The 12,535-nt window shown below is 41.4% G+C and overlaps 1 protein-coding gene across 1 annotated transcript in view; it reads right to left on the bottom strand.

Annotated features, from left to right (window-relative positions):
* The window catches only part of wdfy3 (WD repeat and FYVE domain containing 3), a 431,872-nt gene that overhangs the window by 146,098 nt on the left and 273,239 nt on the right, over positions 1-12,535 (bottom strand). Inside the window, exons 29-31 of the mRNA XM_067990523.1 lie at positions 4,370-4,490; positions 2,963-3,180; positions 936-1,126 (exon numbers count right to left, since the gene is read on the bottom strand). Of these exons, the coding sequence (XP_067846624.1) occupies positions 936-1,126; positions 2,963-3,180; positions 4,370-4,490 (530 nt within the window). The remainder of the gene's footprint in view (positions 1-935; positions 1,127-2,962; positions 3,181-4,369; positions 4,491-12,535) is intronic.

Genomic DNA, 12,535 nt, shown 5'->3' with positions numbered 1-12,535 from the left:
CCTGGGGATTTGTCACTCTTTAGTGCTATTATTTTCTTCATTACTGTTGCTTTACCTATGTTAATTTTATCGAGTCCCTGTCCCCGATTCAATATAAGTTTTCTTGGGATTTCCGGCTGTAAATACTGACGCAAAGTAATTGTTCAACATGTCCGCCATTTCCCCATTGTCAATGACAATATCCCCACTTTCAGTTTTTAAGGGGCCAACACTGCTCCTGACCACCCTCTTTTTCCTAATATAACTATAAAAGTTCTACGTATTGGTTTTGATATCCCTTGCGAGTTTCTTTTCATACTCTCTTTTTGTAACCCTTACTATCTGTTTTGTGACCCTTTGTTGATCTTTGTATCTTTCCCATTCGCTAGGATCTGTGCCATTTTTTGCCTTTTTGTATGCCCTTTCCTTATGTCTTATACTGTCCCTTACCTCTTTAGTTGTCCACGGCTTTTTTTTGGCAAGTAGAGTTCTTGCCCCTCAGGGGTATAAACCGATTCTGTATCATGTTAAATGTTTCTTTAAACATTTCCCACTGATCATCAGTCGTTTTACCCATTAACAGATTTGCCCAGTTTACTGTGGACAGTCTCTGTCTCATCCCATTGACGTCGGCCTTGCCCAAGTCTGGAATCTTAGCAGTCGATCTCATCCGGCCCTGGTGATTTATCCACTTTCAAAGATGCTAATCCCCTTAATACTTCCTCTCTCACTATGTTTATCCCATCCAATAATTCACACTCCTCCTCAACTTCAATTCCTGCATCATACCTCTCCTTTGTGAAGACAGATGCAAAGTATTCATTAAGAACCATACCGACATCTTCCGCCTCCACACATACATCCTTTAACACGTCCATAGCATTTTTAATGGACGGAGAGAATGGGGCCCAAAAATTAAACATACCAAAAAGGTTAAAATTATATGGATTACATACCTGCAGGTTTTCTGGCAGTTCAGTAACTGGCTGTTGGAGGAAAAGGGCCATCAACAGAAAATATAGTTCAGGCACATTGGTATGTTTGGGTAAGAACGACTGGAGAATAGAGAAACCAGGGACATGGCAAGCATCGCGGTTTATTTCACGCACTGTTGATCTACCACCAGCAAATCTGCCAACATTGAAACCTGAAAAATGTGAAGTTACAAATACATTTTTACATAAAGATCAATGACTTTTTTTCTGGTACAAATTATTTTATGTCTTCGTGTGAGGGAAGCATACGGCTTCTGCTCAATACTTCATGACAGCATAGTGGCCATTGGAAAATTCAAAATGTTGTAAATCACATCTATAAATTCTCATCCTAACATGGTGTGCAGCTCGTACCTACATTCAGCCTGAAGCATGACCAGTTTTGCCACAAATCTTAGAAGTTGGAAGTATATTGAGCAATCTTTTTTTTGGAGTGAGTTCCTAACTGTTGGTAGCCACACTACTGAGTTACTGACCTCTGCCCCTCTGCTGTAGAGGCAGCAGTGGGAGAAAAAGCCATCACGAGGCTGGTCTCAGGCACCTTTCACCAATCAACTCAAGAATTGCATTAACAAAGACCTTGGAGCGGACAGCCTGCACACTTTCAACTCTGGGACATGCAAACCCCAAGTTTAATATTCAGCTTTAAAATATCAAAGCCAAATGAAACTGATTTTCTTTCACTTTCAGAGTACTTTCCAATTGAATTAGGTGAATCTTTTATAGACTACAGTGATATTACTACAAAAACAAAAAAAAACTGTTGCACTTAGTTAAACCAGACTAATTTCTTCCTCTGGTCACACAGGGCTTCTACACCCAACTGGAAGCAGTACCCCTTTCTTAAAACTGACTGATTTTCATTAAGAATTGCTGCTGATTTCTACATATAGAAGGAAGAAAAAGAGCTAGCATTTATATAGCACCTTTCACATCCTCGGGATATCCCAAAGTGCTTCACAGGCAATGAATTGTTTTTGAAGTGTAGTCACTGTTGTGTTGTAGGGAATTACTGCAAGAATTCTCACAGCAAAGCCCCACAATAGCAGCAAGATGAAAGTTAATCCAAATTTGGTGGTGTTGAGGGATAAATGTTGGTCAGGACATCAGGCAAAATCCCCTGCTCTTTTTCGAAGGGTGCCAAGGGATCTTTTACGTCCGCCTAAACAGGCAGATGGGGCCATTGGTTTAATGCGTCTTCCGAAAGATGGCACTTTGGCAATGCAACACTCCCTCAGTTCTATACTGAAATGCCATACTAGATTATGCACTCAAACTTTGAATGTTTCTTAGACTATATTCATTCGAAAGCTAAATTGTTTTTCCTGTGTACGTCCTGAACATATAACCATTTACTAAAAGATAAATATGAAAAAAGGTGTACTTTAAGGTTACTTTTTGTATTACAATTCACTCTTCCTTGCCACAAAGTATTTATTATTGTGAAAGTAATCTACTTTAGAATGCTAGTATTTGGGAGGCTTGTTTATACAGCAGTAAGTCATTTGTTTATTTTTCTTTTTTTTTCAGGATATGGGGGTGTTGGCAAAGCCGGCATTATTGCCCATACCCAGATACAACATAAGAGTCAATCACGTTGGTGTGGGAAAGGAGTCACATATAAGCCAGACCGGAGAAGGATGGCAGCTTTCGTTCCCTAAAGTGAACCAGCTGGGTTTTTACGACAATCCAACATTGCTTCATGGTCACTTTTACTGATACCAGCTTTTTATTCCAGAATGCCTTTTTAAAAACTGAATTCAAATTCCCAAACTGGTAGGATTTGAACTCATGTTATCTGGATTATTAATCAAGGCTTCTGGATTACTACTCCAGTAACATAACCATTATACTTTGGTACCCTTCACTTGATTCCTCTAAGAAAAACTACACTAAAAATATAATATATTCTACGTCATGCAGAAAGAAAACAGGCAGTACTCCAAATGTACCAGCTACACCTTGCAACAGAAAGATTTCACACATACCTAACACAGTGCCAATTTTATTTGTGAGAACAGAGTCAGTCTGATCGAGCCAGCCTCCTCCAGAAAGCCCTTCTTTAAACTTGGCAAGGATCAACTGGTTGCTCAGCAGCACAACAAGAATTCTCATCGCTGCAGTGACAGTAGTGGGATGTAAATGCTCTTCCATGAACATCAGAAGCCAGTCAAAACCCAAAATCTTCACCAATTCTTCACATGCTCTATATTTTGAGGTTGTGGGTGTGATTTGAAGAGGAATAAAAGAGAAAAATGACAAAGTAAGCTAAAATCTCTTTAATTTGAAGTGTACAGAAATTGGGTAAAACGTAATCTGATTTAACTAAAATGATAGAAGTCCAGTTGTATGTACAGCATTTAGATTTAAATTAAAAAATCAAGACTACTCAGCCATGCACCTTGGACTCTGGTGAAGAATGGGTGACCAGCTGCAAACACAATAACCAGAGTTTCTCAGTGATAAGCTGGTTGTAGATATTTACATGCACCCAGAGGTGGAATTTCTGTTGATGCCAAATATGACAGCCCTGCCGAGATAAGCGACTAGCTGTCTAGGGGAAGCCGAAAGCGAAAGTTAGCTGTGGCTGGGACCTGAACTCAGGTTTTGTGCAACAAAAACATATCATACCACTTATTTAATAAAGGAGAATGGATCCATAATTTTATTTACTTCTTTGCTGAAGATCATTAAACTGAAAAATGATCTGAACTAAAAATACTGCTTGAATGTTCCAAAAAGAGTAGAAATTCTTGAAAGATGATTTACAATAAAAATTGTCTTCAAATTTGAAATTCTCTCACTGCTACTTAATTCCACCCACAGAGATCACACAACTCTAAATGTGTGATTTGTACTTGGCATGCAATGCAATGGCAACAAAATTAGACAGTGAGGAGTGTATACAGCAGAAATATATATACATGACATAACTTGAAAGGTAATGTCAGAAGAAATTTTACACCTGCAATTCCAAACTCACGGTGACACTATCCATTTAAACGTGCATAATACATTTATAACGTTTTCGCTAATTGTTCATTGAATTATCCGATTTTCTTTTCTGAGAATATGTCATGCTATCACCCCTGCATAATCCCAAACTGGATCAGCAATTTACATTCCTCTATCCTTTACACTGCTGTGTATAAAGTAATTCTTTATACACTATATATATATATATATATTATATATATATATATATATATATATATAAATAAATAAATATGTGCCATACCCATCAGCCACAGGTACTGTAACTGTGATCAGATGGCAATGCGTAATATCTGGATTCACACACGTTATCTGTGCTGTGTCATAATTATTCTGAAGGGCATTGGACAAATAACTCACAGCAAACTAGACAACTGTCATGTGCTTCAAGCAATACTTACTGCAGATTAACACTGTTTTTTTCTTTTGAAGTATACAGTAGCTTTAGCAAGATATCCAGGAGTCTGTTTCTCAGTAGAATGGTATTAGCTGAAACAAGGCCGCCAAAATCATCCTCAACACCTGGTAAACATGTGAAATACAAAATTTTTAGCAAATGGTAATAGCTGAAACAAGGCCGCCAAAATCATCATTTACACCTGGTATGCATGCAAAACTGAGTTGTATGGTGGCCTTTTAATAAACATTATTTTTCAGCATTAGCATCACCGAATCCTCCACCAACATCCTGGGGGTCACCACTGATCAGGAGCTTAACTGGGCCAGCCACATAAATATTGTGGCTACAAGAGCAGGTCAGAGGCTGGGTATTCTGTGGCAAGTGACTCACCTCCTGACTCCCCAAAGCTTTCCACCATCTGCAAGGCACAAGTCAGGAGTGTGATGGAATACTCTCCACTTGCCTGGAGGAATTCAGCTCCAACAACACTCAAGAAGCTCGACACCATCCAGGACAAAACAGCCCGCTTGATTGACATCCCATCCACCACCTTAAACATTCACTCCCTCCACCACTGATGCACCATGGCTGCAGTGTGTACCAGCTACAAGATGCACTGCATCAACTCGCCAAGGCTTCTTCGACAGCACCTCCAAAACCCGCGACCTCTACCACCTAAGGAGGACAAGGGCAGCAGGCGCATGGGACCACCACCACCTGCATGTTTCCCTCCAAGTCACACACCATTCTGACTTGCAAATATATCGCCATGCCTTCATCGTCACTGGGTCAAAATCCTGGAACTCCCTACTAACTGTGGGAGTACCTTTGCCACACAGACGGCAGCGGTTCAAGAAGGCAGCTCACCACCACCTTCTCAAGAGCAATTAGGGATGCGTAATAAATGCTTGCCTTGCTAGCGACACCTACATCCCACGAATGAATAAAAAATATACTGGTGGAGATGTGAAAGCACTGACGAGCTAACTACCCCTTCTATATTTGGAATAATTTCAAATAACATTAAAGAGGAACTCTTACCTTAATGAATGGACAAATTTGGATGTTAATGTTGCTCGTTCTTAATCATTTTTAAAATTTACAAAGAGGAAGACAGTGACAGGAGAGTCCTACCGGGGGGGCGAGGGGCGGCTAGAGTAGAAGTATCAGGAAGTGGGAAAGAGACAGAGATGATAAGGGAAAGAGAGAGAGGGACAAGAGAGAGAAAGGCAAGGCAAAGAATGAAGCTTCTGCTTCATTCCAGTGACATAATCACGGTGATGTATCATAGAATGGGGATCAGCGCAGTTTAGAAATTGGTACTGTCTGCAATAATCACAGCAGATATAGAAAATATCTCTCTCTACACTCTCAAACATGTGCCTTATCCTAATCTCAGAGGAGCATTCGTGTGAATTTTCCATTTTTCACACTTGACATTCTTAGGATTCTCTTAATTGTTGGGAGCTTCATGCTGTTAACTCGTTGGTCCCAATAGTTAAACTAAATAGTGGGGGCGAGGGATCAAGTAAGGCAAGATGTGATAAATTAAAGAAACAAGACAAGGCGAGAGAACAAGGCAGCAATAAGGCAAAGAGAGTGGCAGGAAGGGACACAGCATGCAAACTTAAGAGTGCACCAGCAGATAAGGCTAGAGGTTGCAAAAATAGTAAAAAGACAGCACTAAAAGGCTTTGTATCTGAATGCATGTAGCATTCATAACAAAATGGATGAATTGACAGCTCAAATAGAAATAAATATGTACGATCTGATAGCCATTACAGAGATTTGGCTGCAAGATGACAAAGGCTGGAACCTGAATATTCAAGGGTACTTGATATTTCGGAAGGACAGGAAGCTAGGAAAAGGTAGAGGGGTAGCTCTGTTAATTAAGGATGATGTGAGTATAATAGAGAAATGACCTTAGTTCCAAAAACCAAGATGTTGAATCAGTTTGGGTAGAGATAAGAAATAGTAAAGGCAAGAAGTCACTTGTGGGAGCAGTTTATAGGCCCCCTAACAGTAACCACATTGTAGGACAGGGTATACCGGAAAAAATAATGAGGGCTTCTGAGAAAGGAATAGCAATAATCATGGGTGATTTTAATTTACATATAAATTGGAAGAATCTGATTGGAAAGGTAGCCTGGAAGATGAGTTCATAGAGTGCTTTTGGGACAGTTTCTCAGAGCAGCACATTCTAGAGCCAACCAGAAAGCAGGCTATTATAGATCTGGCAATGTGTAATGAGACAGGATTAGTTAATTACCTCATTGTAAAGGAACCTCTAGGTAGCAGTGATCACAATATGATTGAATTTCACATTCAGTTTGAGGGAGAGAAGAGCAAGTCTAAGACTAATGTTTTAAACTTAAATAAGGGCAATTATGAGGGCATGAAGACAGAGCTGGCTAAAGTGAACTGAGAAATTAGGTTACGGGATAGGTCAGTAGAGATGTAGTAGCAGACATTTAATGAAATATTTCATAATACTCAGCAAAGATACATTCCAGAGAGAAAGATTCTAGGGGAAGGACGTAGCATCCGTGGCTAACTAAAGAAGTTAAAGATAGTATCAAATTGAAAGAAAAAGCATACAATTCTGCAAAGATTAGTGGCAGGTCAGAAGATTGGACAGAATATAAAAAAACAGCAAAGAATGACTAAAAGAATAATAAGGAGGGAGAAATTAGAGTATGAGAGAAAGTCAGCTAGAAATATAAAAACAGACAGTAAAGAGTTTCTACAGGTATTTAGAAAGGAAAAGAGTAAGTAAAGTGAGCGTTGGCCCTCTAGAGAGAGAATCTGGGGAATTAATAATGGAGAATAAGGAAATGGCAGATGAATTGAACAGATACTTTGCGTCCGTCTTCACGGTAGAGGATACAAATAACATGCCAGAAATAATTGTGAATCAAGAGGTGAAAGGGAGGGAGGAAGTCAAGTCCCCAGGTCCTGACGGACTTCATCCTAGGGTCTTAAAAGAAGTGACTGCAGAGATAGTAGATGCATTGGTATTAATTTTCCAAAATTCCCTAGATTCTGGAAGGGTCCCATCAGATTGGAAAATAGCGAATGTAACTCCTCTATTCAAGAAAGGAGGAAGACAGAAAGCAGGAAACTACAGGCCAGTTAGCTTAACATCTGTCATAGAGAAAATATCAATGCAATCAGGCAGAGTAAACACGGCTTTGTGAAAGGGAAATCGTGTTTGACTAATTTATTAGAGTTCTTTGAGGAAGTAACAAGCAACATGGATAAAGGGGATCCTGTGGATGTGGTATACTTGGATTTCCAGAACGCTTTTGACAAGGTGCCACATCAAAGGCTACTACACAAAATAAGAGCTTATGGTGTAGGGGGCAACATATTAGCATGGATAAAGGATTGGTTAGCTAACAGGAAACAGAGAGTAGGCATAAATGGGTCATTTTCAGGTTGGCAAGATGTAACGAGTGGAGTGCCACAGGGATCAGTGCTTGAGCCTCAACTATTTACAATCTATATCAATGACTTGGATGAAGGGACTGAATGTATGGTTGCTAAATTTGCTGATAACACAAAGGTAGAGAGGAAAGTAAGTTGTGAAGAGGACATAACGAGGCTGCAAAGGGATATAGATAGGTTAAGTGAGTGGGCAAAAATTTGGCAGATGGAGTATAACGTGGGAAAATGTGAACTTGTCCACTTTGGCTGGAGGAACAGCAAAGCAGTATATTAGTTAAATGGAGATAGATTGCAGAACTCTGAGGTACAGAGGGATCTGGGTGTCCTAGCACACGAATCACAAAAAGTTAGTATGCAAGTACAGCAAGTGATTAGGAAGGCAAATGGAATATTGTCATGAGGAAAGGTTGGACAAGTTGGGCCTGTATACATTGGAGTTCAGAAGAATGAGAGGTGATCCTATTGAAACATGTAAGATCTTGAGGGGACTTGAAGGGATAGATGCTGAGAGGATGTTTCCTCTTGTGGGAGAGACTAGAACTAGGAGCCACAGTTTAAAAACAAGGGGTCTCCCATTTAAGACGGAGATGAGGAGAAATTTTTTCTCTGAGGGTCGTGAGTCTGTGGAACTCCCTTCCCCAGAGAGCGGAGGAGGCAGGGTCATTGAATATTTTTAAGGCTGAGTTAGATAGATTCCTGATTAACAAGGGAGTCAAAGGTTATAGTAGGTAGACGGGTAAGTAGGGTTGAGGTCATAATCAGATCAGCCATAATCTTATCAAATGGCAGAGCAGGCTCGAGGGGCCGAATGGCCTACTCCTGCTCTTAATTCGTATGTTCGTATGTAGTTATGGGGAGGCGGGGAGGGTACAGGGAAGTGCGGCAGATACCCGGGGAAGTGGAGGCCCTGCTGAATTTAACGGCAGGACTTCATTATAATTTTTATCTTCCGTTTCCCGCCCCACAAAATTGACAGGCTGGCCGGCTGCCAGGTGCAAAAACCAGCAGCAGGAGGCTGCATCCGGGGACCGTTCGGGACAGTTCCTGGCAATCGAGCGGGGAGTCGGCTGTGATTGCAGGCTGCAGATCGAAGCGGGGGTGGAGAAGAGAGGTCGCCAACTGTGGCAAGGGCTAGACAGAGGCTATGATTGGCAGAGGGGAGGCCGAAGGGAGCATTCCTGCTCCTCCTGGCCCATAAGGAGTGCTATAAAAAGCACTTATCTTCTGGAGCCGGCAGTTCTCGCCTTCATTTCGCTGCCGGGTTTTCCCGAGCTTTGGGAAACCTGCACACCAGTAGTTACATTTAGTTAAATTGCACTGCGGGTGGTTGATTTAAATATGTTAATAAAGTGTCCCGTCTCTCCAAGATGCTTGCTTGGCACGCTACCTACTGCTGTAAAAATGGCGGTAGACGCGTATGCAGCGGGTTGGGGACGCATTTTGCATTTTTTTTTTAAAAAGTGTTTAATCACCCCCCCCCCACCACTTCCTCCCATCCGTTGTGTAGAGGTTAATATAGAGACCATACTATCTGGGTACAGGATTGAGTCCTAACTGAACTAATTTCATAAAATACTTCTTCAGCCAGCACAGAGAGGTTTGCTTCTCATCAGTCAGAGCTGGATACAAACCAGGTCTCAAAAAAGTGAAAGAATAGTGTGCTTACCAACTTCCAGATCTATCTGGACCATCTAAAGCTGCACTGAATTCGGCAAAAACTGCTTACTACTCCAAGTTTATCCTGGAGTACAGAAACTACTCTACATTTCTCTTATCATTCAAGACCACCCTCCTTCAAAATCCCAAACTCCCATCTTGGATTCTGTCTGCTCCATAACTTCCAATTCTTCGTTCTGCCCTTCCACGCAAACAATCCCTCAACTCATCCAGTCCTCTGCCATTTATCTCCATCTCTCCTGCGACTATGGCTCAGTCTCTCCTCATTGTCCTCAACCTCACAGCTACCTGCACCACCACTGACTATTCCATCCTACTCCAACGTCTCTCCCCTGCAGTCTATCTCCGTAACACTGCTCTCCTGTGGTTCTGCTCATACCCTTTTCAGCATGCATGATGGTATCTATTTCTCTGCCTGCAAGGTCACCTCCAATGTACTCAGAGGTCTATCCATGGTTCTCGCCTCCTCATAATCTACATGTTATGCTTTAGTAACATTACCCAGAACCATGGGGGTCAGCTTCCATATGTTTGTTGATGACACTCAGCTTTACCTCCTCCATTGATTAAAGGCTTATTGTTACACTCTCCAAAAGCCCTGTCCTGTATCAAGACTCAGATGAGACAAAACTTCCTCCAGTTTAATACGGGCAATATGGAAATAATCTTATTTGACTTCCATAAATGCCTATGTGTTCCTGGCCTTTCATCAACTTCCTTGCTGTCAGCTCAGATTAGGTCAGGAGGTGCAGCAACTTGGTACAATGCTTGACCTTGTATGTCCTTCACCAAAACCCTAGTGACAAAATATTTATGGATGAGGATGGCCATCTTAATTCATCCATCTAGAAGCACTCTACAGTCCCCCCCTTTGCAGAGTCAAACTATTTCTTAAATGCATTCAGGGTTTTCATCTCCATCTCTCTATTCCAAGTGTTAATCACTCTATGTGTGAAGAGGAACTCCTTGATATCTGTCCGAAAGTTACCTTTTACTAGTTTGAACTAATGTCCCCTTGTTCTATTCCCACAATTTGAAGTAATATCCCAGATTTACCTTTTCCATATCATTTACCATTTTATATATCTCTATTAGATCACCTCTCCAACACCTCCTTTCCCAGGCTGAAAAGTCCAAGTCTCTCTAGTTCCATTTCTTAGACTCCTGACACCAGGGATCAAACTCATGGATCTTCTCCGCACCACCTCCAGTGATGAATGTCTCTTATATGGCTCAGTGACCGGAAAGGGACACAGTACTCAAAGTGTGGTCTGACCAGAGTACTATAGAGTGTGATCATGACAGCCAAATTAGTAGAATATAAGTCTACTAATTTGGGGACTCAAGGCGGATAAATCCCCTGGACCTGATGGCTTACATCCTAGGGTCTTGAGGGAAGTGGCAGTCGGGATTGTGGATGCTTTGGTAATAATTTTCCAAAATTCTCTGGACTCGGCAAAGGTCCCGGCAGATTGGAAAACTGCCAATGTAACACCCTTATTTAAAAAGGGTAGTAGGCAGAAGGCTGGAAATTATAGACCAGTTAGCCTAACATCTGTGGTGGGTAAAATTTTGGAGTCTATTATTAAGGAGACAGTAGCAGAACATTTAGATAAACATAATTTAATAGGACAAAGTCAGCATGGCTTTACAAAGGGGAAGTCATGTCTGACAAATTTGCTTGAGTTCTTTGAGGATATAACGTACAGGGTGGATAAAGGGGAACCAGTGGACGTAGTGTATTTGGACTTCCAGAAGGCATTCGACAAGGTGCCACATAAAAGATTATTGCTCAAGATAAAGAATCACTGGATTGGGGGTAATATTCTGGCATGGGTGGAGGATTGGTTATCTAACAGGAAGCAGAGAGTTGGGATAAATGGTACATTCTCGGACTGGCAACCTGTAGCCAGTGGTGTTCCGCAGGGGTCGGTGCTGGGTCCCCACCTCTTTACAATCTATATTAACGATTTGGAGGAGGGGACCGTGTGTAACATATCAAAGTTTGCAGATGATACAAAGGTGGGAGGGAAAGTAGAGAGTGAGGAGGACATAAAAAACCTACAAGGGGATATAGACAGGCTGGGTGAGTGGGCGGAGGTTTGGCAGATGCAATACAATATTGGAAAATGTGAGGTTATGCACTATGGCAGGAAAAATCGGAGAGCAAGTTATTATCTTAATGGCAAGCAACTGGAAAGTACTGCAGTACAAAGGGATCTGGGGGTCCTAGTGCAAGAAAATCAAAAAGTTAGTTTGCAGGTTCAGCAGGTGATCAAGAAGGCCAACGGAATGTTGGCTTTTATTGCTAGGGGGATAGAATATAAAAACAGGGAGGTATTGCTGCAGTTATATAAGGTATTGGTGAGACCGCACCTGGAATACTGCATACAGTTTTGGTGTCCATACTTAAGAAAAGACATACTTGCTCTCGAGGCAGTACAAAGAAGGTTCACTCGGTTAATCCCGGGGATGAGGGGGTGGACATATGAGGAGAGGTTGAGTAGATTGGGACTCTACTCATTGGAGTTCAGAAGAATGAAAGGCGATCTTATTGAAACATACAAGATTGTGAAGGGGCTTGATCGGGTGGATGCGGTAAGGATGTTCCCAAGGATGGGTGAAACTAGAACTAGGGGGCATAATCTTAGAATAAGGGGCTGCTCTTTGAAAACTGAGATGAGGAGAAACTTCTTCACTCAGAGGGTAGTAGGTCTGTCGAATTTGCTGCCCCAGGAAGCTGTGGAAGCTACATCATTAAATAAATTTAAAACAGAAATAGACAGTTTTCTTGAAGTAAAGGGAATTAGGGGTTACGGGGAGCGGGCAGGAAATTGGACATGAATTTAGATTTGAGGTTAGGATCAGATCAGCCATGATCTTATTGAATGGCGGAGCAGGCTCAAGGGGCTGATTGGCCTACTCCTGCTCCTATTTCTTATGTTCTTAAGTCAGAGGATATGTAGTTCAAAATTCTTTTAACAATGTTCAACCAATGTAGAGCAGTAACCAACAGAATCATTTATTTATTTATTTGTCTACT

This window comes from Heptranchias perlo, chromosome 1, assembly GCF_035084215.1.
Source record: "Heptranchias perlo isolate sHepPer1 chromosome 1, sHepPer1.hap1, whole genome shotgun sequence".
Lineage (NCBI taxonomy): Eukaryota > Metazoa > Chordata > Chondrichthyes > Hexanchiformes > Hexanchidae > Heptranchias > Heptranchias perlo.
Note: the sequence above shows the minus strand (reverse complement) of the source record. Positions and strands in the feature narration are given on the sequence as shown.